The sequence below is a fragment of the Ovis canadensis genome, chromosome 2, assembly GCF_042477335.2.
Source record: "Ovis canadensis isolate MfBH-ARS-UI-01 breed Bighorn chromosome 2, ARS-UI_OviCan_v2, whole genome shotgun sequence".
NCBI classification, from domain to species: domain Eukaryota; kingdom Metazoa; phylum Chordata; class Mammalia; order Artiodactyla; family Bovidae; genus Ovis; species Ovis canadensis.
In genome coordinates this window covers 243,713,065-243,739,420 of record NC_091246.1, presented here as the reverse complement: position 1 = coordinate 243,739,420, position 26,356 = coordinate 243,713,065, and the positions used below count along the sequence as shown (strand labels likewise).

The 26,356-nt window shown below is 38.2% G+C and overlaps 1 protein-coding gene across 28 annotated transcripts in view; it reads left to right on the top strand.

The window, feature by feature from the left end:
* The window catches only part of EPB41 (erythrocyte membrane protein band 4.1), a 184,590-nt gene that overhangs the window by 147,526 nt on the left and 10,708 nt on the right, over nucleotides 1–26,356 (top strand). For 10 of the 28 annotated variants that reach the window (XM_069578801.1, XM_069578793.1, XM_069578806.1 and 7 more), the window contains 2 exons: nucleotides 20,048–20,497; nucleotides 21,626–21,754. The exons of 3 other annotated variants lie outside the window; for them this stretch is intronic. In XM_069578801.1, the coding sequence (XP_069434902.1) occupies nucleotides 20,048–20,497; nucleotides 21,626–21,754 (579 nt within the window). Of the gene's footprint in view, nucleotides 1–147; nucleotides 199–1,532; nucleotides 4,261–20,047; nucleotides 20,498–21,625; nucleotides 21,755–26,356 lie in introns of those variants that run through there. 15 more of the 28 variants (XM_069578814.1, XM_069578812.1, XM_069578816.1 and 12 more) reach the window with 4 other exon arrangements.

Below are 26,356 nucleotides of genomic sequence, written 5' to 3'. Positions count from 1 at the left end.
AGGTTAATTCCACTTTCTGGCATATCTTACTTTTTCTTTGATAATTAGGGCAGTATTTCTGTTCTCTGGGGATACCTCTTCCACCTTTGACAGCATTGTTGTTGCATTGCAAGGCAACTGAATTTTATATAATTTGTGTGTGACCAGGTGAAGAAAACCTCTGTCCTTCCCTCGGAAAGAAAGGTTGGTGGGCCAGAGGTAAAGCTGCTGTTATGACTTGTGCTTCTCAATCAGAATTTGCTCTTGTTATGGCACTAAGCAGATAGTCCCCCCAAAACTGAACAGCAGCTGCTCAGTGATTTTTTTTTTCTTTTGGCTATACTAGTAAATTCATATCCACCGCCTTTGGACCTAACACATATAACATTTTCACTGCTGCATTTTGCAGCTTTCAATTTGCTTATTTCCGCGCATGGCTGGTTGAAAAGCTGCATGAAGATGTAAATATGTATTCAGAGAGAAAAACGAATTTAATTGTACCCTATTCTTTTTATGTTGTCTTTCTTCTCCCTCTTATGTTCTTTTAAAAATCATTTTAATTTTGCATCCTTTATTTTCCTTTTTTCCTTTTTTTGCTGACCAGTCCCCCAGCTATTTTCTCCCTGATACATATCACTTAGGGGTGTGCAAAGAACCAGTGTCGAACTTCCGAACAGATCAGAGAAGGCTGGCTCAACTGAGAGAACTTAGAGCCAAGTTTTTCCTTTCATAGAAAACATCTGTCTTGACTGGATGGCAGAGTACAGGAATTGCTGGGGGAGAAAAATTTCTCAATTGGGAAAAAATAATTTTCCTTAAAGTATCAAAAACGTTTGCTTAATGTGATGTATAAACCTTTGCGATGGTCCTTATTATTATTTAAAATCATGATTCTGAGTGGGTGGGGAGGGAGTTTGTAACTATTGAGATTTGTGAGGGTTTGGGTTAGGGTTTATTTTTTTCTGGTAGATCTTGGAGGCTCATATAAACTTTTATACTTCTGTGTTTTTTTTGCAATCTTTAAAATGTATAGGATTAAGATTTTTATTCCCTTGAGCAAAAGCTAATTGCCATACTGAATGAACTATTGCAGTTTTTTTAGGCCTATATGAAGAGATACGAGGATAACATTTTATATTCTGCCATTCTATTTGTAATAAAAGTAACTTTTCTGATGGCAAGAAGAATGTTTCATTATTGGCTTTGCCCAATTGAGCTAAGAAAAATTGGCAGCACCAAAGCAATGAAAAATGACTGAAAATTGGTGTGAATATCCTTAAAAGAGGAATAAATACTGTAACTAATGAAGTCCAGTGATTCCTTGAACTTTGAGGATTTCTGATCTTCATTCATTCACTCAAAAAATTACCTATTGAGTACCCTACTGTGTTATAGAAACTTTGCTAGGATAATTACCAAAGCAAAGTAAAATACAGAGTCCAAAAGATCTTCCCAAATCCTTTGCACATCCCCAAGTATCATTTTTGAGCATTTTCCATCTGTCATTTTGTTCATCTTTCTCTGTCTTTCTTGATCTTCTACCGTGAAAGCAGACACAGGAACGTGCTCTGTTAGTGCAGGACGAAGAGAAAATTAAAAGGCAAGAGAGATCTACTGAAAGAGCCTTGCCCCAGCAAGAAAATGAAGAAACTCTTCCCAAGGTTTCTATTCCAATCCCTGAGGATCACAAGTTTCTCAAAAAGTGCCACCTCTACTCTAGTACTTTTTCATCTCCTCGTGTTCCTTTCGTGATGTCTTTTCTCGTGATTCTTGCACTGGCTGTCTGGTGGTTGGTCTTTCTGTGATCGGAAAACAGGGGGCTCGTCTGAAATGCCAAGACTAAAACCATTGAACTTTGTCACTCGCTTCTACTGTGTTACCTCCTGTGTGTTACCTTCTGACCTTGATAGTTCCTGTCCCAGGGAAGCGCTTGTGATCATGTTCTGTCAATACAATGTTACTCTTTGTAGACAATATATCATGGGGTACAAAGGAGTAGCCATGGATTGCCAAAGCCAGTTTTCCTCACCGAAGTTTAACAAGTTTAGGCAAATTGGATTTAAGCATGCAGCAGGTTGGTACTTTCCCCAGAAGCTTTAATTCTTTTATCCTGCATGTTCTTAATTGTATACTGTTGCTCAGTACTCCTCTCCAGTGCTTCTTACAAAGCAGGGTATCCTGTAGACACGTTTGATGATAGTTACTTGTGTGGCATGGGCTTTGTAGTTAAAAAAAAAAAAAAATTCAACTTGCTAACCTTTCCAAAGCCTTAAAATGGTACATTTTAATCTATGAATCCATAACCACTCCTTTTCTTGAGATATCAAGCCAGTGCATACAAAACCCTTTTCCTGAAAGGGGCTTTTGACTTCCGTGGCCTTCTTATGTATGTTTCTGAGGTGTACAGGGACAAACAACTTTTATCCTGCCCAATGTACAGAAGAGGTCTGCAAAAGTTAAATGCATTTTCCACAAATGTAATGTTGATGGTGTAAGGAAAATGGTGCTGGTGCCCTTTAACCTCCAGCCAGGGCTGAATTTTCCAGACTACTCTGCCCATCTTCAAAAGTCCTGGAATAACAAATTTCTTGAAGATCTGGACATACGCATACCCTTCTCTGAATCAGAATACTGTGTTACTTCTTTATTGAATTAAGTAATTATATTGCTAAAAGCAATATTTAGCCATTATGATAAGGTTAAAGTATATATTGATATATTTTGTTTTTCTGATAGATTTCAGACCTGTTTATTCTTACATGTGCATTGAAATTAATTGTCTTTAATCCATGGTCTTGTGAGCTAAGGCTCTGTTGTGACAAGTACGTGTCTTCCGTTTGCATGCTGATTTTAAGGCTTCCCTGTGGTAAATATGCGTGTGCTCTCTCTTCACAACCCAACTCGGATGCCTAACCTGTTTTTCTCCCCTCAGTATTAATGAAATCTTGCATGTAGCCTGCTTTTTATGGCACTTGAATGTACCAATGTGGATGATTTGGTTAATGTTGTCTCAAATATTTGTTTTGAAATCTGAGTTCATAGAGTTGTCAAACTGAGATTATTGCACTTTACTTCTCAACACTTTCCAGCTGATGAAACTTCTAAACAAGACTTTTTAAGGTGGTAGCTTCTTAGAGTTTAAAAAAAGAGACAGAGAACAGTAGAGCCAAGACTCTTTTGTCCTTTAATACCCACCACTGTTATTCTTTCTGGAGACATGTAGAAATAATACTATGGCATTTCCTGAAAACTGTGACTAGGTTATTATAGGCTCTCCAAAAAGATGGGAAAGAAGTGAAAAGCAAGTTAAAATTTAAAGTCTGGTATAAGTGTATATCTTTCATGTCACAGGCTATGTCTGTTTATAAGAAATATTTTGTAATTAAGCATATTTGTTTATACTCATAACAAGGAAAGAGAAACCTCAAATCAATCTGATACTGCAGAGCTGTTCTGTAAGACAGAAAGTGAGCATCATAATACTCCCCTTTATCTGAAATAGACATATGGGAACTTTCCTTATGAAATAACAAAGCTATAGTTATCAGTTAGATTCTTTTAAATTTTTTTCGAGAAACAAGGAAATAATCTTAGGATTTTATTGATACTTTTTAAACTGTTTCAGATTATATTTCCAGTTTGCATCCTTGTACATAGCTTTTTACTCGTTATTATTGTAAAAGCATCACCTTGAGTTGTGTTTCCCTTTGTACTGGAGTTGATTTCAAGTCTATTAAAATTCTAGTGTAAGCCAGTAATACTTTTTGGTTTTCTGAAGAGCAGCAGGAGTTCTCAGATGGTCAAAGGAGAGGCCTTTTCTTCTGTTAATAGAATAAGAATGGTTGAGAAGAGAAGGGCCAGTCCGGTTATCTTAGGGAAAATATTTTACACTGCTGTCCATAGGTATAACATACAGCTGTAAATAGTCTTGGTTTTCCTCTCACATCTCATTTCATTCTTGATACCAGAGACAGATCCAAATAGCTGTGTGTTGGTTTTAGCTTGATTCAATCTCCTTTTTTTTTTTTTTCTTCAACCTTCTTAACAGCAGGTTGATGAATAAAAAGCAGCTGGGGCTAAGTAAAAAGTCTTGGGTTTTTGCCTTGGTTTTGCTACTGGTTTATTCCTAGGGTGACTCTGAGAAGCTGACTTAACTCCTTGGTGCCCAGAGTTCCACCTAATAATATAGAGACAAACCTACCTCTTGAGAATGTTCCAGGAACCAGAAGCTCTGGTGGGCATGGAATGCTTGGTCTTTTGGGGACTAGAAATTTAAAAAAAAAAAAAGCGAAGACACATTTGCTTCCTGGATATTTTTAAAATAAAAGTAAGCAATTAAATAGCTGTATTTATTTCCATCTACTCCTTATTGATATTTGAGCAAACACTTAAACAACTAAAGTTAAGAATTCTTACTTAAGCAATTCATCTTACCTCTGTGGTATACTTAGAGTGGACCATTCTTGAAAATAAATCCAGCATCTGTATTTTGGACCTGTCTTTTAGCCATCTTCTTATGCTAGACATATGGATTATTAGACATGTGGATTATGAAGGAGCTTCAGTTTTCATGGGTCAGTTCTATTACTTCTTTGTATCTTTAGCAAACGTTTTGAAGGGAAAAGATACTGACTCTGTTGACTAACATGAGACTAGGGATTATCTGTGGACTAGATTTTGTTGTCATCTCAGATCCTAGTACATTTCTTCCTATTAAATATTACTGTACTTCCTATTAAATGTTACTTAAATTCCTGTGGATGTAAGACAATTCACCTTTTCCTACATTCCTAAGTCACTATTGTAATATTTCCTACAGAAAAGAATATAAGACATTTTTTGCATCAGAGGTTTGGTTATTTTTTGAAGGCATAACCAATCAAAATTTATATTTAGACTTTACCAGTGACCACATAATTACGAAAGGAAGACAGAAAATTCAAAAATAGTATGAAACACTAGGAAGTTGCTTTTTTTCTTGCCTAGAGTATTGAGCAGAGTAAAGCTATATAGAATTTTTCTACCAAGTTTTCTTCACTTTTGTTCTTCTTCATAGAAATTGTAAAATCCCAAAGTTCTTTGCAGCATTCTCTGTCACACTGAGAGAGATTATTGTTATGTTGATTCTATTATATATGGAAATTCTGCTTTTTTACACTGCACTCAGATGAGCCCTGTTGTTGGTAGTTTTCGTAGTAGAAGCAGAAACAACTCTTCATCTGTGGGATGACTCCATCTGCCTCCTCTACACCGTAGGGAAGAGTATCCATAAGTCTGGTTCATTTCTGCTGCTTTTACCCCTCATGCCTTGGGATCTTCTTTTTACTGCGTCAGAACGTGATGCAAAAAGAAACAAGTTGATGTGGACCTTAGGAATGGATGCCTGAAATGGTTAAGAAGTTGTTGTTAAAGTGAGGAAGTCAGGTTGGAAGAGGAAGAGGGGTAGCTATGATCAGCAATTAAAAATTCATGGAGTATTTCATTTTGTAAATGAAATTCCTGCCATACTAGAACTTGAAAGATAAAAAGAAGAGAAAATAGAGTGGTTTTTTACTCCCACAGATCAGAAATAAAGGTTGAAAGCTAAATAACTTTAGTAATAGTCTAACCAAACATACAGATGACAAATTGCCAAGGAAACATCTGCACTGAGAATGCTTTTCTAATCTTGTGTGATTGATATCCTAGAAGGGGCTCTCCGGTTTTTGATAGTCAAAATCCCATTTGGGGTAAATAACAGGATTAAATCTACTCTTAAAGATTAAAGGAGGTGGAGAGGCATAGAGTCCCAACTCTCTTTTCAGGGACCCCAAATCAATAACGGATACAGTTAAATCCCTCATTTTCACCTCTACTGTCTCTTTTAAGAAGAGTTTCCATATATACAGAATCCTGTCTCAATGCAGCACAGGGGATTAGAATTAAAGGCAAAGCACTGTTTACTGATATCCATTCTTCAATCACTGCCCTCTAGGCAGTGTATTGCAGGGATGGGAAGCAAAGAGGCAGCATTATCAGAATTTTAGGATGGGATAGGTCCCCAGTCCAACTCCTCTCCCTTCCAGTGCTCAATTCTTCTGTGCTGTATCATTTAGAGATTCAGAGACCAAGTGGTCTCCCAGCCTGTGATTAATTATCTCCCAGGATATAACACCTTATGTCTTTGGACATCCCAGATCTTTGGGTATTAATCACTGATGTATTCAGTCAAAGTCTGTTTCCCTGTAGCTTTCAAAAGTCTGGGTCCTAAATGGAGGCATTCTGAAGAATCTTCCATCTCCCACGTTATCAGCTCTTCACAGAGTTAAAAGTAAGTCCTGGAATGAGTCACAGTTCTTGCCCTCAGATAACTTACCATCTGATATCCAGGTCTGTCCCAGTTTTCCCCCTAGCAGGTTATCCTTCTGCTTTCTTCCTCTAGCTTTTCTTGTTTAATCAGCTCTGTTTCTTTCTGGCTCCATTGTCCTTTGGTTAATTCCCAGTGGTTTATTCAGTTTTATGTCCCTAGCCATTGACTCTCCCTCTCTAAAAGAACATTGTGAAGTTCCTGGAGATCTCAACTTCACCATAGATCACAAGGCACAAGGGGGTGTTTGTTTGTTTGTTAGATGAAGGACTTGGGGCTGGTGTGGGATTGTATTTGTGGCTTTGGAAGCTTTCTGTAGCCCAGAACCTGTTGACAAGATTGTATCGATGTTATTAGTGTACCCTCATGAAGCATATCCCCAGAGTGTGCATTCTAAGTTTGCTTGCCTTCTCTGATTTGCATCCTGTAATACCCCCACGTGCTTTGATTTATTCCACTTTGATATGATATAGTTACGGAAACTTACTTTTTGTGTAACATTCTGATGATGATGTAGAGCCCCACCAGAGAAAGTGATACTAAAATTTTGAAATGTTAATCTCTCTCTTTTAGTTTTACCTGTCTCCTCAAAGCCATGAGGTTCTCAGAGGTGTGAAACCTTGTTTTATCTCTTTGCCAAAGATACTTCTGTATCTCAGATATATAACAAATAATTAATATTTGAATTAAATAGTTCTACAATAATGGATAAAGTCTAACTTTTCACTTAGAATCTCTTGTACTGGGGCACAAATTTGTACCAAGTGATCCCCGCAGGCCCACGCAGGTAACCCAAACAATCCCTGTTCAGCCCAGACGCCTCTCTCCCTCCTGTTAATCCTGTAGTACAGTCCTTGGTTTATTCAAAGACTCTACATACACTTCTATGATGTTGTCAGTCTCTCTTGTTAATGTCTTATAATTTGATTCAGTTAAATGCTCTTGTCCATTTATCACGGTAATAATCAACTATTTTCATTACAGACTGTCAATATTATCGAGACCAGGGTACTTGTTTATGTGTGTAAATTCATCCCGGGGTATGATATCATTTAGAGTACCTGTTGTTTGACATTTTGTTTTTCTAAAATACATTTCCAAAAGCAGTTTGGTACATTTGTCTTGTGTTTTACATGATATAAAAACACCAAATGTATCAAACACTTGAGCTGTCAAGAGTTTTTGTGTATCAGATAGGCCAGGGGATCACAAACTTTTTCTGTAAAGGACCAGATAACATTTTAGGCTTTGCAGGCCATAGCGTCTCTGTCAAAACTACTCAACGTTGCTGTTGTAGAGTAAAAACAGCATTGACAATAATAAACCAAGAAACATGAATGTGTCCCAATCAAACTGAAATCTGAATTTCTTATCATTTGTGTCACTAAATATTTTTTCTGTGTTTTTCCTAGCCATTTAAAAACGTAAAACCATTCTTGGCTCATAGCCGTACAGAAGCAAGGAAAGGGCTGGCTTTGGGTGTAAGCTGTAGTCTGCTGACCCCCCAACATAGGTCTAGAGAAACAAAACTGATTAGTTAGACTTTATGCCTTTGTATTGTTTCAAAGAGCTGTAGTCACTTAGCATCTTCATTCAGTGTTGAAGTATTTTTGGTCTTGTTTATGATTAGAAATGGAAAACAAAAGACGAGGCACTCATTCCTGTTTATCTGGCAGTCAGGATACATGTGAACTATAAGCTAAAATATCACACTACCGCAGCACCCCTGCCTCTGTCAGTTTCTAGACTGTTCTCTATTAGCTGTGCTCTTAACATATTCAGTGACAAATTCGGTTAACCCCTCTGTTCTGTTGGATTTTTAAGGTTCCCAAATTCACCTTCTCTTTGGCCAGGTTTTAAAGATGTCTAGTGAACATGGTAAGAAGTTGACATGATTTTCACTCTGAACTTTTGGTACACCATAGTGTGTAAGTTTAAGGTTGGGGGACTAAAGGAGACATTTGAAAGGGTCTCCTTTCAAAATAGATTTCTCTGAGAGGAATTCCCTAATTCAGGGCCTACTTGGGCAGTATTTATCAATAAGTTAAAATAAAGTTATGTCCTTTTGGAGGCATCTTTGTGCCCTAGTCAACATGGTTGTGTTCTAAAGGATTTCTTCATACCTATAACTAGCTTTGGGAGGTGCTCTGTAATACATTCCTAAAACTATGTTCCTTTGAGTCCCCTGGTCCAGGATCCTTCAGCTACTACACTCAGTGAAATAAATTGTTTATCCATTAGAGTTGAGCAAGATATACTTCTCTTTGGGGGATATTTTCTTTGATGTTTTTTCACATTACTTGCTCTGTTATTATGTAAATTGATCATGAATAAATCTTATTGCAAGTCTGATTCTGGTTGATACTAATCATTAAAGAAACAGGAGTCAGCAATCCTGCACATACATAGACCCACTACCCAAAAGCGGGGTGAGGAGGAACCTCTGCTTCAGCAAATCAGCAAGAGATACTGTCAGCCAGTCTTTCTAGAACAATTCTCTTGTTTTCCCCATATTTTCACTCTTTTCTGTGGCCCAGTAATTGTCTTATGCTCAGTCCTAAAACAGACATAATTTATTGACATGCATTCAGTTCTGAGAATATTAATGTTTTAAATTTGCTTTGGAATGATTTGACTTATTTATACCAAGTTTTAAAAATAACTTTTTTCTACCCCACATAATCAGTCACTACAACACATGTAATTATCACATCTGTTAGAAGCATTTTTAATATGCTAAATTTGTCTTTTTTTTAAGAAAGCACTCTACAAATTAGTAGTTATTAATACCTCTCTGATCATACTGAGAAATGAAGATATGTTACAGGAAAAAGAGATATTTTTTTTCCTTTTCTCTCTTTTTACTACAGCAGATGGACAGGTATGGACATATGGGTGTGAAGAGAGCTTGCTTTTATAATTAACAGAAGGCTCACTGCTCAATCTCTTATTTAACCATGGGCAAACCTTACCTCTTATCTTACTCTCACAGTCCTAGGTTCTATCGTATTACCCAGGTGGTTACTTAAAACCAACATTACACATTTTGAAGTGGTCTATTTACTAGCACAAAGCATGTACCTTGTGGCCATGTCTGAGTAATACAAAATTTTGTAGTGTTTCTCTATATTCCTTTTGGGAATTGATTGAAAATGTTAACAGGGAAAGCCATTTTCATTATTATAGGATTTTTCAGGAAAAGAAGACACAGCTAATTAATATCTGATCCTTGTTTTCTGTTGTATGTAGTTCTGTGGAACCAAGATGCTATTTTCTAGATATCAGATCGGGGTATCATGTTTTTCTTAAGTGCTTATTATGGCTTTAATCATTTTTGGAATTGGGACTTCTGAGAAATCCTGCCAAATATGTTTGTGTTCCATACTAAGTGATCAGAGTTGTTATTGCTGATTATAGATTCTTACTCTCCATCTCTTCTCTTCAACTCAAACCTTCTTAGTATAATGAAATAAAATTGGCTGACCAAAGGCTTCTGGTCTCCTAGATGTGTTTAGTATAACCTTTAATATATGCTCAATCACTTTGATTTCTATAGCTCTATTTAGGTTTGAGAGCCCTCATTTGATCTGTGGAGTCCTTGCTGGTGAGTGCAGTGTTAAGGCAAAATTTTCTATTATGTAATAGTTAAAATTTTGCATCAGGCACTGATATTTTACAGCAATTTGCTTTTGCATTCACCTATTCTGGGGATAATCTAATAACAGCACTATTTAGGAAATGATAAAAACTATTTTTGAAGGATAATTGTCATTGGCAAATTCCATTTGCTGGCATTCATGAAAGCCTGCGTTAGAGTGATTTTCCTGCAGTAGGCAGTTCTACCAACTGTAATTTAATAAAGGCCAGTGTCTTCCTAAATAAGCTCCTTTGTCCAGATGTAGTTTTTATACGACAGAGAATAATAGTGAACCATGAAAATGACTCAAATTTTGTGGAGAAGCTAGCGAGCACCCCAAGGATGTATTTCTAGCCAAGGACCACCAGTAGCACACTAGCTTTATTAAAAAAAAAAAAAAAAGTAGGAGAGGACATAGACAAGAAAGAAAATGTAGGATGAAGATAAACATATTGTATGATTAGGAATGACACCATAGATGGGAAATCCCTGACAATCCAGTGATTACGACGACCCTGTGCTTCACTGTCAGGGGTCCGGGTTCCATCCCTCTTCGCTGTATAGTGTGGCAAAAAAAACAAACAAACCACTAGAGAGGAAAGATGGGATTTTAAAACTATCTTTTGCTAGCTGCTTGTCCACTCTGTTGTTAGTTTATCCCCATCTTGAGTGCTTGTGATCCTAATATCCTTTTCTAAACTGCCAGTTGATCTGAGTTTTCCACCAAAAGTGTATCAAAACTATTATTTATGAAGCTTTTGGGAGTGGAGGGGCCAGAGGGTGTTTTTCTTTTGGGTGATTTTGGCTCTCCTTTCTTCATTGGTTTCCTTTTTTGGCTGAAGAATGGGCTACTGCTGCTTGACCTGTCATCTTTATGTGCTGTTTACACATGGCTTTTACAAAAGAAGCCATTACCACATCTGATTTATCTCTTATTGCAAGTGCCCCTTTAAAAGCATTTGTTTTAACTTAACAAATTAAAAAAAAAAAATCACCAGGTTAGCATTGTTATACAACCAGGGGAAATACTGATATTATTAATTTTTCAAAATAGGGATAAGATTATAAATATTAATAATACAGTAAATGTATAAAGATATATGTTTTGTTTTTTAGAGCTTTTTCCCAAGGCACTTAAAGCCATTCTTTGCTAAGACATAAACTTGCCATATTTTGTTAGAAGTATGTGGAAAGAAAGCACTCGCAATTAACTGATTTTATCAGGATTGGAGTCTACATTTTTTAGTTTGCATGTTGTAGACCTTTTGGGGGTGTTATTTAAATACATTTTGATCATTTAAGTGACTGTAATATTTATTGTTTACTTTAGTTCAGAACCAGGAGCTGGACTCTTCTGCTGGGTATCTTCCTTCTGTGCTTTAGCAAGATAACCTCGATTCCTGCTGGTTCTGTGGGCATTTGCAGTGCAAAGCATTTCTTACTGGGTTTGCAAAGCAAGGGTAATGTGCTATGTGGGTGTATGTGTGTCTGTGCACACCCCTCCCCCTCAATCCCACTGCCACCTTCTGCTCATTCCCTTTGCCTTATCAAAACTTGTTTTTTGAAATTGTATAAGTAAGTCTAACGAATCCCCCAACCCCCTTTTTTTCTGACATGCAGAAATGCTGATAAACATTTAATGTGTTAACTTTCCCTGAGATATTTGCATTTCAACAGGCCACAGAGTCATTGCAAAGATGATGGTGACATTACAGATTTGATCGTATCATTAAGCATGATTTCCAAGGTCAGTTCTGACTCTCGGTTTTACTTGATTGAATGGCAGAATAGAAGGAAGAAGATGGGAAACCCAATGATAGTTGAATAGACGTAGGAGATTTAGGGTTCCTTTGGGTGAAGTGATTATAGAGACAGTATGCTGACTCTGAACCCCTCTTTACAGAAAATTCAGTAATTTCTGGAAGCAGAATCTGTGGGTAGTAACACAAAAAGATATACTTTAGGCTTAGAAACAGCAATAAATCTATGAAGCATCTAAAGTAGTAATTTTTGTAACTGATCAGAAATGTTCTCAAAACTATTAAAACAGCCTATCCAGTGTTCTTCATGAGAATCTTGGCTCAGAAATACTTAAATATCTTCAGAGTGTATCAGTTTTAGTTAGTATCTTCTGTCACAATTTCTTCTAAGTTCTACCCGGTGATATCCTCTAATATATAACTAGAACCTGACTCAGAACGTGCTAAGCTGCAAGGAAGACCGGCCTAGTTAAATCAATGGTGGTGTTGTTCAGTCAGTAAGTAGTGTCCAACTCTTTGCGACCCCATGGACTGCAGCACCCCAGGCTTCCCTGTCCTTCACTATCTCCTGGAGTTTTCTCAAATTCATGTCCGTTGAGTCAGTGATGCCATCCATCCGTCTCATCCTCTGTCACCCTCTTCTTCTGCCTCCAGTCTTTCCCAGCATCAGGGTCTTTTCCAGTGACTTGGCTCTTCACATCAGGTGGCCAAAGTATTGGAGCTTCAGCTTCAGCATCAGTCCTTCCAGTGAATATTCAGGGTTGCTTTCTTTTACTATTAGTTAAATCCATAGGGTTGGCTAATTTGGATACTTAAGAAACACTCATACAGGGACTAGTTCCGGTTCGTGTTTCTTTGCAAAAAGGAGTATTTTGAGAAATACAGTACAATGACAAATAATATCTAGTGTTTGCTCAGCACTTCATTTTGAACACAGGACACAGTTATCCTTCACGATACCCATATCAGGTATATAGTGGTGTTCTGGCTTTATATGATAAAACTGAGTCTCAGGGCAGTTCAAGGACTGCTCAAGAATAGGCAGTTTTTAAGTGAGAGAACTAGAGCTGCAATGCAGGTCTTTGATGTTTCAGTTCAATGGTATTCTGTTACGCCACAGCTATATCCTAAGTCACTTAGTCCCCAAGTGAAAATGTGATGAAAGTTGCAGAAAGTAAATTAAGAAGGCTGGAATTTGTGAGACTCTAGTGATTTATAAAACTGTATTAAAAATGGTGCTTTAAGATCCCCAACCACTAATGAGTTGATTTATTAACCCTGGACTGCCCTTAACTTGCCTTAAATCCCTCAAGTTGTTTCATAGAATGTCTCAGAACCTGAAACAGGATCTTTCAGTCAGTAGGAACCAGCAGAAGTGCATAAGAAATGAGGCCTTGGGACTTCCCTGGTGGTCCAGCAGTTAAGACGTTGCACTTCCATTGCAGAGGGCGTGGGTTTGGTCCGTGGTTGGGGAATTAAGATCATGCATGCCATGATGCGGCCAAAATACAGAAGGAAAAAAGAAAAGCAGCCTTGCCTATTGTTGAGACACAGTCTCTCAGGGCTTCTTTTTGGCCTTGGGGGTAATCTGGTTCTTGGTTTTGAAATCATTCAGAAGAAAATAGTTTGTTTGGAAGAAAATAGTTGTTTCATTTACACATTTATTGGAAATATTATTAACAGATAGATTAGTAGTTCAAATTCCCAGTAATTAAATCAGATTTCAAGTACCAGTTCTGAGGAAAATCAGATTGGGGTCCAAAAGGAAACAAACTAGAAACACGTTGTCATCAAACCAAAAGACATTCATTTTATAACTGTAATGATTATTTGTTCTTCATCAAAGAGTATTTCTGTTTTTTTGTGCTTAAGCCTCTAAGTATACTTATGTAAAAGTGAAACTCTTGTTGATTCGGAAGAGAGTGTTAGAGACTCTTTAAGATGACGCTGGTAAAGTGGGGGTTAAGACAGGATAGTTATGCATTTAGTGACAGAATTTGTGTTTTGGTCTGGCCAGACTAAGAAAATTCTTTCGCAGTCATCATTTGTGTTTCCTGCTTCTCAATTTAATCAATTTAATAAAATAAAATGTCACCTTATCCTGTTAATTGCCCCTCTCTTAAAATTTGTCCTGTATAATTTCAGCAAGTGTAATATTTCTTAATTTGTCTATAATGTCTGTTTGCACATGCATGTGTATATTTGATGATAAAATTTTCATTGGTATTCTAAAAATAGATCTTGGAAAACACTGAGTAGAATACGAAGGAGAAGCATTTTTCTGAAAACTTAAACATACCTTTGATTCCAAGGCTCTCTTTAGAAGTTAGCTTTGTAATTGATGTGACTCTATTTTCTTCCTTCTTTTAACATTGTTCTGTTAGCTCTCTAATTCTGCTAATGGTGGACTCAATAACATTGTTGACTGGCTTATTTCAGTGCTTAGTGTCATGTTATAATACCTGAAAATGCACACACACACACACACGCACAAGACACTGTAATTAAGCTTACTCACCAGTCTGATAAAAGTTTGCCTTCTCCCCAAGCTTCCATCATTGCCCCAACCACCACATAGCTCCGAGTTTATTATGCAGACATACTTAACTGCTGTCTGTATATATCATTGTTAATATCTTCATTCAGCTAAATCTAAGTACCCTGGAAATTGGATGACTTCCTTCTTTTATTTATCTCAAAATCACCTAAAAGAGGAGGATTCTCTTCTGAGGTGACAATTAAACAGCTATTTACTGAATTTGGTCAGTTCATTCTGATGTCTTGTACTTAATTTTAGTAAGAGAAGATTTCAACCTGAGGTATAGAGTACTCAGCCAAAACAAACAAAACCCACACACACAAAAGAAATATAAAGCATTCTGATGTGAAGTACATGTTTATCCATAGTCAATATCACTAATCTAGAGTTAATGTTCAGATCAGGTCTTGGGATACTTTAATATTTTGTATTCCCAGTGGCTTTTGTGACTTTGGCAAGTGAATGATCATTTTCCATGTGTCTTCAGATGTCTAACAAGACAGTCACAGAAAATCTGTGACAACTCACAGATACAGCCATATTTTTATTCATATGCCTGAGAATATCACTGCCATCTCTAACAAAATGTGATGAAGCTACACTTTAAATTTGAGCTATATTTTCCACTCAAATAGATTAAGTCCATCACCATTGACTTTGACTTTCAAACCCCACTCAAAACACTAAATTACTAGTGTTGTATATTATATTCTCCATATAAAAGAATTTGTATACTATTACCAGTTGCTGACATTTCTTATTATTATTTCCATTAACTGCTTTTTCATTTAGGAAACCATTAAGGTTTATTTTTAACTGTTTTCAAAGGCTTGGAGGATATTAAGAATTTATTATCACTTCCTTCATATATAGTTTACCAGACTCCTCAGGTTTTACAGATCATTTCATTACGAAACCAGTGTAAAAGCTTGCATAAGAAAAATCATTTAATAGCATTTTTATTATAAAGGTAATGCATATTCATTTTAAAAAGCTTGTGAAATACAGAAAAACATAAAGAAAGAAATTAAATTACTTGCAGTCCTACCTCTATTGATATTTTAGTATACCTTGAGGTCTTTTTCATGTGTATAATTACACATATTAGAAAGTATAATTCTTAAATGGATAAGAAATAAAACATAGTATATTATCAAGAGGAAGATTTAGTCTTTGAAGTTCGCATTTTTGCCTTCTTCCCTCATTCCAACAATGTAATCATGGTCCTGAAATCAAAGTATATCCCCGGAATCGTGTAACAAGGTTGACAGTGAAAAAGTTGCTGTTCTTCACTTGGTCCTTAACTGCCTACCCAGGATTTTAATATATATGAAGATAAAGTGAGACAATAGCAGGTTCTTTTTTTTTTTTTTTAAACAGAGACAGGAACTATTTTCCCATTGCCATCTAAAGGTAAAATTGGACTTTACTAAGCAAAGAACAAGTGACAAAATGGAGAGAATTACTACACAGACCCTCCAGGAAAAAAAAAAAAGAAAAAGAGTATATGGCTCTTGCTTATGCAGCAAAATTTTAGAAAGATTTCAGGATTTATCTTCATTGTGATGCTTATAGGATAAGAGGGTCTTGTCAGCATAACTGTATTTATTCAATAAAATATATAAATCCCTTCCTTCAAAAATAACCTAAAAAGGAAGACTCTGGATTGCATTTAATGAAATAACAGAAAAATACATATAAAACACCCATACCCCACTTTTAATAATAGCTGTAATCCCTAAGTCAAGAGAGAGGTTATTTATAACTCATAAAGGCACATACATGCTCAGGGCTTGATGATCCTGTGACATAATCTGTTTGAGTAAGTCATTTTCAAGAGAAAGCCCTTTAGGGGAAAAAATTTTTTCAAAAAAAAATCAAGAGTTTTTTCTCCCCCAAAGAAAATACTGATTTATCATACTTAGCAGGAACTATTGACTTCTTAAGTAAAACAGAGTTTTCAGTCAAACAATGTTCCTGCTCACTTAAATACTGGTCTAACATTTTTCCTTCTCATATTCTTGAAACCAACTAGACAACCTTGTGACTTATCCTTCAGAAGATCTGTTTAAAGTTTCCAGGCCAGTTTGGTATATGGAGCTGTGCAGAATCTTATATAATCCAATGGTCCATGCTGATGGTCATAGCCAAAGGCACAGCACTGTCAGTTAAAATTCTTTACTCATGTTAGATGCCAAATTGTGGGTGTCTTATGTCATAAGGATTTTATATCTTCTTTTTGCCCCAGTCTCTTCTTCTGGCTTTCCAGCCATCTGCTTATGTTTCAAAGTATGGTGTCAGCCACTACAATCAGACTCTGCTAAGAGGACTTTGGGCAATTTTTGTACTTCCCAAAAGAAAAGTCAGGTTTATTTTATATTCTTTTGAATGTAATACGACGTGTCCTTTGGGCCTACCAGAAATACTTTCCGTTGCCGTGGGAAGAAATGGCCTTTAGAATCAGACCCTGACCTTAGGGTTAGGTTAAACTCTAGTTCCATTAGTTCCTAGCTCTCACCTGCTTACCGTCTCCATTTTTTCATCTATAAAATAGAAATAGTGACTACCTCGTAATGAGGTTGTGAAAAATGAAAAGAGAAAACTTGTTAGAGTAACTGTCACATGGTGAATATGCGGTAATGTTAGTTTTCCTCTTATTTTACTGATGTAGAACATTGAATGCTGGTCTGGGCAAGTGAGCCACTTTTTGTGTTCTTTCTAAACAAGCCTTTTCAGTTTTTAAATAGCTCGAGGCAAAACAGTTCTCAGGGCTCCTGAATTTATCTAGTATAATTTCTGCAAGTTTTTAATGAACATCTATTATGTGCCAAAAACTGTGCAAGAGAGATATAGAGCTAAGAACTATAGAAGGCCTTATCCCCCAAGGAGCTCAGTCTAATGGAAAAGACAGATGACTAAATCAATAATGACAGGGTCAATTGGAATGAAAGAGTCATGATATCTAAACACACTTTAGGCATCCAGGAGAAAACTTCCAGAAGAACTAACATGAGTTGAGTATGGACTTGCAGGCAGAAGGAACAATACAATATTGACAAAGGAACAGAGGCTAAGGAAGCATGCTCTGTTCTAAGAATTGCAAATTGTCCTGAGTTAGTAAGGAGAAGGGTGTGTGTGGAGGTATAGCAGGGTGAAGCTGGAGAGAGAGATAAGAGTCATATTTTAAAGTATTTTCTGTGTCTTAGAAAAGGACCTGGGAACTTTACCCAAAAGTCAGTGAAGAGTCACTGAAGGACTTTAAACTGAAAAATGGAATTTTCAATGTTTCATTTTTAGAAATAAACACTTTCACAGCAGAATCAAGGATGTGTTCAGGAAAGGATTGAGATGAGAAAGGAAGAAGGAAAAGAAAATTTGTTTAGGGCATTAGTAGTAAGCGGGGTGAGGCATTATAAAAGCCTGAATGAAGACGTGAAGTGTGGGAATAGAGAAGAGCAGATAAGGGACATACTAAAGCGGACTTGATGAGTTTAGTTTGGGGCATATTGTATCCCATATGCCTGGGAGAGTGTCCAGTAAGTAGTTGGCTGCGTTGTCCCTGAGATCTCGACAGCAGAGCCAACTGGAGCGGCTGATTCGACCATATGTGAGAGTGCTCTAAGTAGTAATCCAACCCAACTGTTATCAGTTTTCCTTTTATTTCCAATGACTAATATGTATTCAGTGATCAGTAAATATTTGTTGAATTGATATTACTGTGGTCACAGCTTTTACCCTTGGTCTCCTCTATTCCTGCTTTGAAAAAAAAATGATCGACCTATCTAATTTTTTCTCAGCAGTAAGCAACTTTGGGCCAGGTGGTGCTGGCCTCAGCAATGTTTGATTCACAAATGGCTTCTTGATGACAGACCACTACCTATCAGTTGGTCGGACTGGTATAAAATTGGCTCTCCCTTGATTATTTTAGGCATTTTCCTGGTTATTAATCAACCATCTCAGTTGTGACAATTATTTGGAGAAGCCTCTCCATGTGAGTGGGTTTGGATTTGCTGTTCACAGCATTAGAGCTAGCATACAGCAATTTGAGAAAGCCTATCTGTTTATTACCAGCGAGTCTATTTTGGGCAGCTCCATAACAGCTTGTCTGACTCGAAAGAAATGGTGAGATAAGTGCCTTAGAAAGTAGTACAGAGTGTTAGTAACATAACAACAAACTCATTCTGGTGTCCCCCAGGCCCTAGCCTATTATTGGTGCTCAGATAATGTTGATTGAATTAAATGAATCTACATGGTAATTGAGAATTTACAGAGTGCTTTCATATACTATTGTATTTGATCTTTCAGAACCCTGTAAGTCAAGCGAAGTATTACTCTCATTTTAAATATGAGGAAATTCATATATGCTTAGCATGAATAGTTTATATATCTCTGATACATCTTCAGACAAAGACAGTTTCTCTTGTCATCTTTCAATTCCATTTTTCATGTCCTAAGTAATATTCATGATCAGTCAGTGAAAGACCTACCTGATGTCAGTTCAACTTGTACCGCTTTGAGATGCTCTTAAGTTAGACTGTTCTTAGAAGTAAAGTTGGCCTGGAGTTCTTAAGTGCAGTGGATCTTTTCTTCTCTTACTAGACTGCTGGTTTATATTCTTCACAGTGTAGACTGGTTTACAATTTAATGATTTAAAAATATATATATATATAATACATATAGTGTGATTTCAGTACTAAAACGTGTAGGCTGGTCCAAGCATAAGTTGTTTATTCCAGGAACACCTTTTTAAAAGAGTGCTTTTCTGTTAATTTCCTATATGGCATGTAATATGGTAAATTGATTTTACCAAAATTTCAGGCCTGCGTGGCTTCTTTATAGCTCTCTGGTGAGCACATGCCAGTTTTCCTAACCTTTGGCTTCTATAGATTTTCATTTCTCAAATGGTCCATGTTCTTTTCCTGCTAGTGTGAGCTCCTACTCTTCTTCCAACCACAGCACTTTCCTTTAAACATTAGGAATAGGTCCACGTACTGTGATGTTATCCTCTCTTCCACGTTCTCTTGAAAGTTCTTATTTTAGATCTGTTTATCCTTTGATGTGAGGCATTTAGCCCAGGAGGGAACTCTGTGTTTCCAGGATTTATTTTTCTCAGGAGTTGCTGACATTGTCATTCATCTGTGGAGAAATACTTCTCAACTGCCGATAAGTCACGTTTATTCTGTTTAGAAGCATTGTCTCACTATTTCTGATACGATAGTTAATTCTTTGACCATGATTGGATTGTCTGTGCTGGGTGTACTCACCTCCCGTATCTCTGCCAACCAAAGTCTAGATTTCAGCTTCTCCATCATGGGCCAGCATGATGATACATATGGCTTGGAGATGTATGGAACATTTTTCGATCAGAGCAGACTCATCCAGCTATGTTTTATCGACTCATGAATTGCACCGTGTCCTGTGCATAGCAATGAGTTAGGTATTTAGGAACAGTGCCCCCTCTGAGTATGAAAAGGATGTTTTAACAGAGAAGGGCATAGTGACACAAACTGTTTGTTCCTCTGTGAGGCCCATCGAAATCATTTCTCAGATTAACCATGTTGTAGACCTGTGACCAAAATGAGGCTGGAATTGTTTAAGCTGCTGACGTGTTTAGCAAACAGCAAGTAATTCTTCCTTTTGACCACCTTCAGGAGCTAAGATTCCTGGTTTATATTAGTATTAATATTTTTGAGACCTCTTAGAAATCATTGTTGATTCTCAGAGTTCGCTGTGTTCCCCACCTGCTCCTAATCTTCTCGCTCTTGTGTGTGTTCATTCATTTGTAGAACATAAATGGCATTCGCACCGAGGAGGTGGCTGCCGTGGCCCCGGGGCCATCTACCAACCCTGACTCTGAAGGGGCGGGCCCCAAGCGTTCAGTAATTCCTAGTAAGAGCCAAATGACCGCTTCACCGGAGTCTCCAAAACACTTTGACTTTGGCTCCCTCTCCGTAAGCAGCAAGGAGACAGAGGAGAAGGAGCTGGAGGCAGCTGGCTCTCTTGATATCAAGGAAGAGCTGAGCGGCCCCGGTGGGGAGTGTATAGGAGTGGAGGAACAGGCCAGTGCCTTACAGGCCTCAGTCTCACCAGCTTCCTCCCAGCTGCAACTTGGGGACAAAAAGGCAGAGAGTAGTGAGCAACGTGTTGCACCAGGAGAGCCACTGGGAAAGCAAAACGGATCATTGCTTGACTCTCGTGTGGGTAACCAATTCCCCACCGTCATTCGAAGTTTCCAGGTAGTAACTGATTCAGTGATGCAGGTCTAACGACTCACTCTGGGAGAGGGCCGGGATCTACTCTGCGGAGGAGCTGGTGGTGGCAGTGGTGAGGATAGTTGCCTCTTGGCTCTTTTCCAAAATCACAGAATAAAATCGCAGTTCTTGATTACTACAAAGAAATGTATTCAGAGTCATTAACACTACCCCCAAAACTCTTTTCCTTGATTGAGAACGGGCTTCGTAAAGAGGCAAATTTCTGAGACTTCTGTGATGAGGGGCCTTCCGTGTTCTGAGACCCTGCCCCCAAAACGCAATTAATTAATTAAAAGGGGTAATTGACTTTTTAAATGAGGAGTCAGGCCCCAAATAATGGCTTATGTATTGCAGCCACACAGTGCAGCCCACCACTCCCACGGACCGCGCTCACGGGAGCTTCCGTGATCGTAGGCGCTAATCTCCTATGCTAAGGTGGATGGCCACTTAACTCTACCACAATCATATGCTAGTTTCAGGGTGATTTATAGTCTCGGGGAAGGCGAGCTGATGGACAGGAAACCTTTGATGATATTTCGCCTAAGTTCATTCTTCGGAAATTCTGAGATTAATCACCAGGTGGTGGTAAAACTGATTCTCTTCTCTCCACTTTTCCCAATACTGTTTTCTTTTCAATAACTCCAAAGTGAATGTCTGACATTGATTTGAAAGAAGTTAATGAATTCCAGGGTAATGTGTTCCAAGGCCAGTGCTATGTCATGTACCATTTGTACTAAGGGGAGGAAATGTGGCTGATTTCCTTAATTTTAATGGTACAGTCACAAGGACAAGCAGAAGCGACTGCTCTTTGGCAGATAGTTTTATACTCAAATTCTGAAGGTCCATCTGAAGTGTTTTGTATCACCACGCGTAGCTGTCTGACGCTACTGCTTTCCATTGAGCCTGCGAAAGTGAACCGTAGCGCCGGCCTTTAATGTCCTTGGTGATTCGACACCTTGGCAGGGCTACACTGGAGTAGTGTCCAAGTCCTGGGCAGAGGTTGAGCTAGCCCTTTGCTTGATCAGAGCAATCACTTTGATCAGATCAATGTCAGATTAGCTAGCCACAGCCTTCAGAGGACTCCGGTAACTCTCTTTCTTTACTGCCTCACAGCCTCCCCTGGTGAAGACTCAGACTGTCACCATCTCAGACACTGCCAATGCTGTGAAAAGTGAAATTCCAACCAAAGACGTCCCTATCGTCCACACGGAGACCAAGACCATCACATACGAGGCTGCCCAGGTGGGACATGGTTCAGTGTTTCAGAACCAGAGACTATCCAGTAAGCATGATATATCACCTCTCTACACAGGGTTTCTCATCACTTGCTGCAAATAATGCTAGGCTTTTCTGGGGCAGTCCTTTTCAGAAGAGATCACTCATCTCAAGATGTCCCCAGATACTTTATTAAAAGCAAAATTATCTTGGATCTGATGGCTTATATTCACCCAGTTCAGTTAGGGAAGACAATCCAGTGTGATGGTTGAAAACATGGGCTTTGGGTCAAACAAACGTGAGCTCAGATCCCAGCTTCTCCATATATTAACTTAAACAAGCGGATGAGCATCTGGGAACCCTGATGCCCCGCTCCACCCCCCACGCCCGCCTGCACCGTTTTAGCATCTACCTCATGATTCTGTCGTGAAACTTGTGTAAGACGGTACTTGAACACCACACCTGAAAGTGTAAGTAAGTAAAAGAAAGAAAGTGAAGTTGCTCAGTCGTGTCCGACTCTTTGCTATCCCATGGACTGTAGCCTACCAGGCTCCTCCATCCATGGGATTTTCCAGGCAAGAATACTGGAGTGGATTGCCATTTCCTGCTCCAGGAGATTTCCCGATCCAGGGATTGAACCCAAGTCTCCCACATTGTAGGCAGACGCTTTACCGTCTGAGCCACCATGGAAGTCTCAGTAAGTAAGTAAGAGCTAAAATAATTATAATGAATTTACTACAATTAAAATCATATAAGAATTTAGTGCTTAAAATTTTATTTACTTCCAACTTTTAGTAAAATTTCTCCTTCCTTGTTAATAATTTGAATGAACTCGTCTTGCTTAGGTTGAGTCATTTCCTTTTTCATTCACAGAAGCCAAAAGTGCAAAAAACTTTCCCGTCTATAAACTGAACTGTTTATTCATTACTGCAGCAAGTATTTGTTTGAGCATTTATGTATTAAGCCAAAGCAATGTACAGGGTGGACACAGGCCCTTCTCTCTGGAACTGACATTCTAGTCTGGAGAGACAGGCAATAAAACACAGATGTACACATTTCAGACAGTGATAAGAGCTTTAAAGAAACTAAAATAGGATCAAGAGTCAGACAATATACGATAACATGAAGAGTTGCTATTCTGGGCCTGGAATAGTCAAGGAAATCCTCTCTGAAAAGGTGACATTTTAGCTGAAGCCCGCATGACGGGAAGGAGGTGGCCGTGTGGAGCTCTGGCTGGCTGGTTTCACACAAATCCTTTCGGTTAATCCTCACATCACCATAAATTGGGTGATGACATCCACCTTTGGGAAGCACTGTCACTTGCCGATTAAAAGCACATTCTTTGCAATTAGACAAGTGGAATTTATATCCTAGCTAAACCATGTACTAGCTGGATAACTTTAAACAAATCACTAATCTCTAAGCCTCTCTTTCCTGCCTGTAAAATGGGGCTAGTACTACCTACGACTGCAAGTTTTGGGGAGGGATGAAGTGAAATGATGTCTGGACAGTGCTTGGTGTGTTCCTAGACATTCGGTTAACGTTGTGTACTTCCGCCTTCTCCCTCTTGTGGTCTAAACTGTGGAATTTGAGTTTGATAAATAATGGTTTGCTCCATGGCTTCAGCTTTTCTGGCAGTGGTGATAAAGTCGCCTCATTTAAGCGGTTTTGGAAGATGGTTCCTAAAGCTGTGTGCTGAATCTATTAAAGGCGGGGCTGCCTGGAGACAGGGATACGGCTTCTGGCAGGTTTAGGGGGATGCTCGCGAAGAACTGAAGTGTAGCCTGAGGAAACGAGAAGAAAGAGCTATGTCAGGAGAGACAGAGATGAATGAACAGGACTTGGCAGTGGAGGGGACTGCAGAGGAAGGCAGAGGACGTTTCTTTAAGATTGTGCACACAGTGAGCCAGGAGTGTTTTGAAAAGAAGCACTTGCATATGGGAGGGAACTCTTTTAAGCTGTCACTACCATGGAAACAACCCGTCTGTCAATAGAGAACAGGTTTGTAATTTATAGTACATCCAATTAAGGTAATTATGTGTAACCATTAAAAAAAACTTCTGATGGGAATAATCTATGTGATAAATTGGTAAATGAAGAAAATGCAGTACAATATGCTATAAATAATATGCTGTTCATGTGAGGGAAAAGGGTTGTATGTACAGGTATGTATACAAAGGCTTATATGTGAATATACTATCTCTTGAGTGGGTACTCAAAAACGCAAAAACAAAAACCCACCACTGGGTGGCCTGGGATGAAGAGGCCCAGGACTTCAGTCTGTGGTCAGGAGTGGGAGGGACACTGACATTTCATCTCCATTTTCAATATTTTAAATTTTGTAACATGTGCATATCAAAAAAATTTTAATGGTTCAAAATAAATTACTTAAAAAACTGTTAGCGCCATTCTGCCCACAGAAGCCCATGTATGGTTTGAGTGTAGCCCATACAAAAATTCATTGTAAAATATGCTAGCATGTAAGAGAAATACAGAGGCCCCATGATGTACAAGGTAAAGCCTGTGGGCCCTGGGGTTAGAGAAACCTGGATCTTCTTTAAATATTTATATATATATATAGTCACTTATTTATTTAGCTGCACTGGGTCTTCATTTTGGCATGGGAGATCTTTAGCTGTGGCATGCAAGCTTTTAGTTGCAGCATGCGGGATCTAGTTCCCTGACCAGGGATGCAACCCAGGCTCCCTGTGCTGGGAGTACAGAGTCTTAGCCACTGGACCACCAGGGAAGTCCTCAAGAAACCTAGATCTTAATTCCAACACCTGGTAACTTTGTGACCTTTAGCAAGTCACTTAATCTCCAAGCCTTAGCTTTCTCTTCTGAGAAATACCTTTATAAGGTTATTGAGATAAAGATAGTATTTTCCTGGTGCATAGTGGCTATTCCAAAATGGTAGCTATTGTTATATTGTTATGCATCTACCTTTATTTCATTTTAACCAGGCTGAAGACACTTTAACCAGCTACCAGCTATCTAGTAGCTCAGCTGGTAAAGAATCTGCCTACAGTGTAGGAGACCCTGGTTTGATTCGTGGGTTGGGAAGATCCCCTGGAGGAGTGATAGGCTACCCACTCCAGTATTCTTGCCTGGAGAATTCCGTTGCCAGAGGAACCTGGCAGGCTTTAGTTCATAGGGTGGCAAAGAGACGGATACAACTGAGTGAATTTCACTTGCATACATCTACCTTTATTTCACTTTAATCAGGCTTAAGAAAAATTTGTAATTTGTCTTACTTCTTACTGACTAGACAGTGAAGTATGGTGGGGAAGTGTTGACTTTGAAATTGGATTTACTGGATTTGAATCTGTTCCATCACTTACTAGTATCCAGTCAAGTTACTAAATCACTTTGTGCCTCAGTTTCCTCATTTGTAAAATGGGGCTAATAATAGTTCTGCCTCATAGGGTTGTTGCAAGGAATGAATAAGTTAATGTACATAAAATGTGCCTTTCAGATTAAGTTGTCACTACATAGAAACAACCCAAATACCCCTCAATAGGGAATGGGTTAAATAAATTATATATAGTACATCCAATTATGGTAATTCTTTACGGTTACTTTTTTTAAAGCTTCTAATGGGAATATCTACATGATAAATTGGTAAATGAAAAAGCACAGTACAGTATGGTATAAGTAATATATATAAAAAAGTGACTGGCACATGATAAGCACCAGATAATTTTTGCTGTTGTTACTATTTACTATAGTTATTTCTGCTCCTGTTTTTATTATCTTGCCAGACAAGTAAACCTGGGAACCTTATTTCAGTTGGTCCATAATTCCTACCCTTTGGGATATGGTGAGAGGAGGCGGGGAAGGGTTTTTTACTTTTTGCATGTATACGTATGTATGCATACTTGAGGTAATATTTACATACAGTGATATGCACAGGTGATAAGAGTTCGGTTTGATTGGTTTTGATAGATGTGTCTATCTGTGTAACCAAGACATTTTGGGGACACAGAACATTTCCATGACCCCTGAAAACTTCTTCATAGCCTTTTCCAGTCTTTGCCTATTCTTGAACTTCATATAAATGGAAGTATACAGTCATACCCTTTTCTGTCTAAAGATGTTTTTCAGGGTCATCCATGTTATATGAATCCATAGTCCACTGTTTTGTATCGTTGAGTAGTATTCCGTTGTACAAATATACCGCAATTTGTTTATCCTCTCATTTCTTGGTGGACAGTTGAGTTGATTCCAGTTTGGGGGAAATATAAATAAAGCTGCTTTAAACATTCACGTGCAAGTCTTTCTGTGGACACATGTTTTCACTTATCTTGGGTAAACACCTAAGAGTGGAACTGCTGTGTCATAGGATAAGGGAATGGTTAACTTTATAAGCAACTGTGAAAGCCACAGTACCCTTTTTAGGAAACACTGGCAAGAAAAGAGGCCCCATGTGGGAAGAGTGTAAGTCAGGAATCATAACAGTGTCTCCTCCCTCTTCTACCTTCTCAAGACAGAAAAGGAGGAATAAGGGGGTGGGTGGAGGTAGATGATAACAGATTCTCAGGTTTAGTAGAGGAGGAGCTCTTCAAGAAGATTTAGCCCTCCTGGCACGCAAATTCTTTTCTTTTTTTTTTTTTAATTAAAAATGTTATT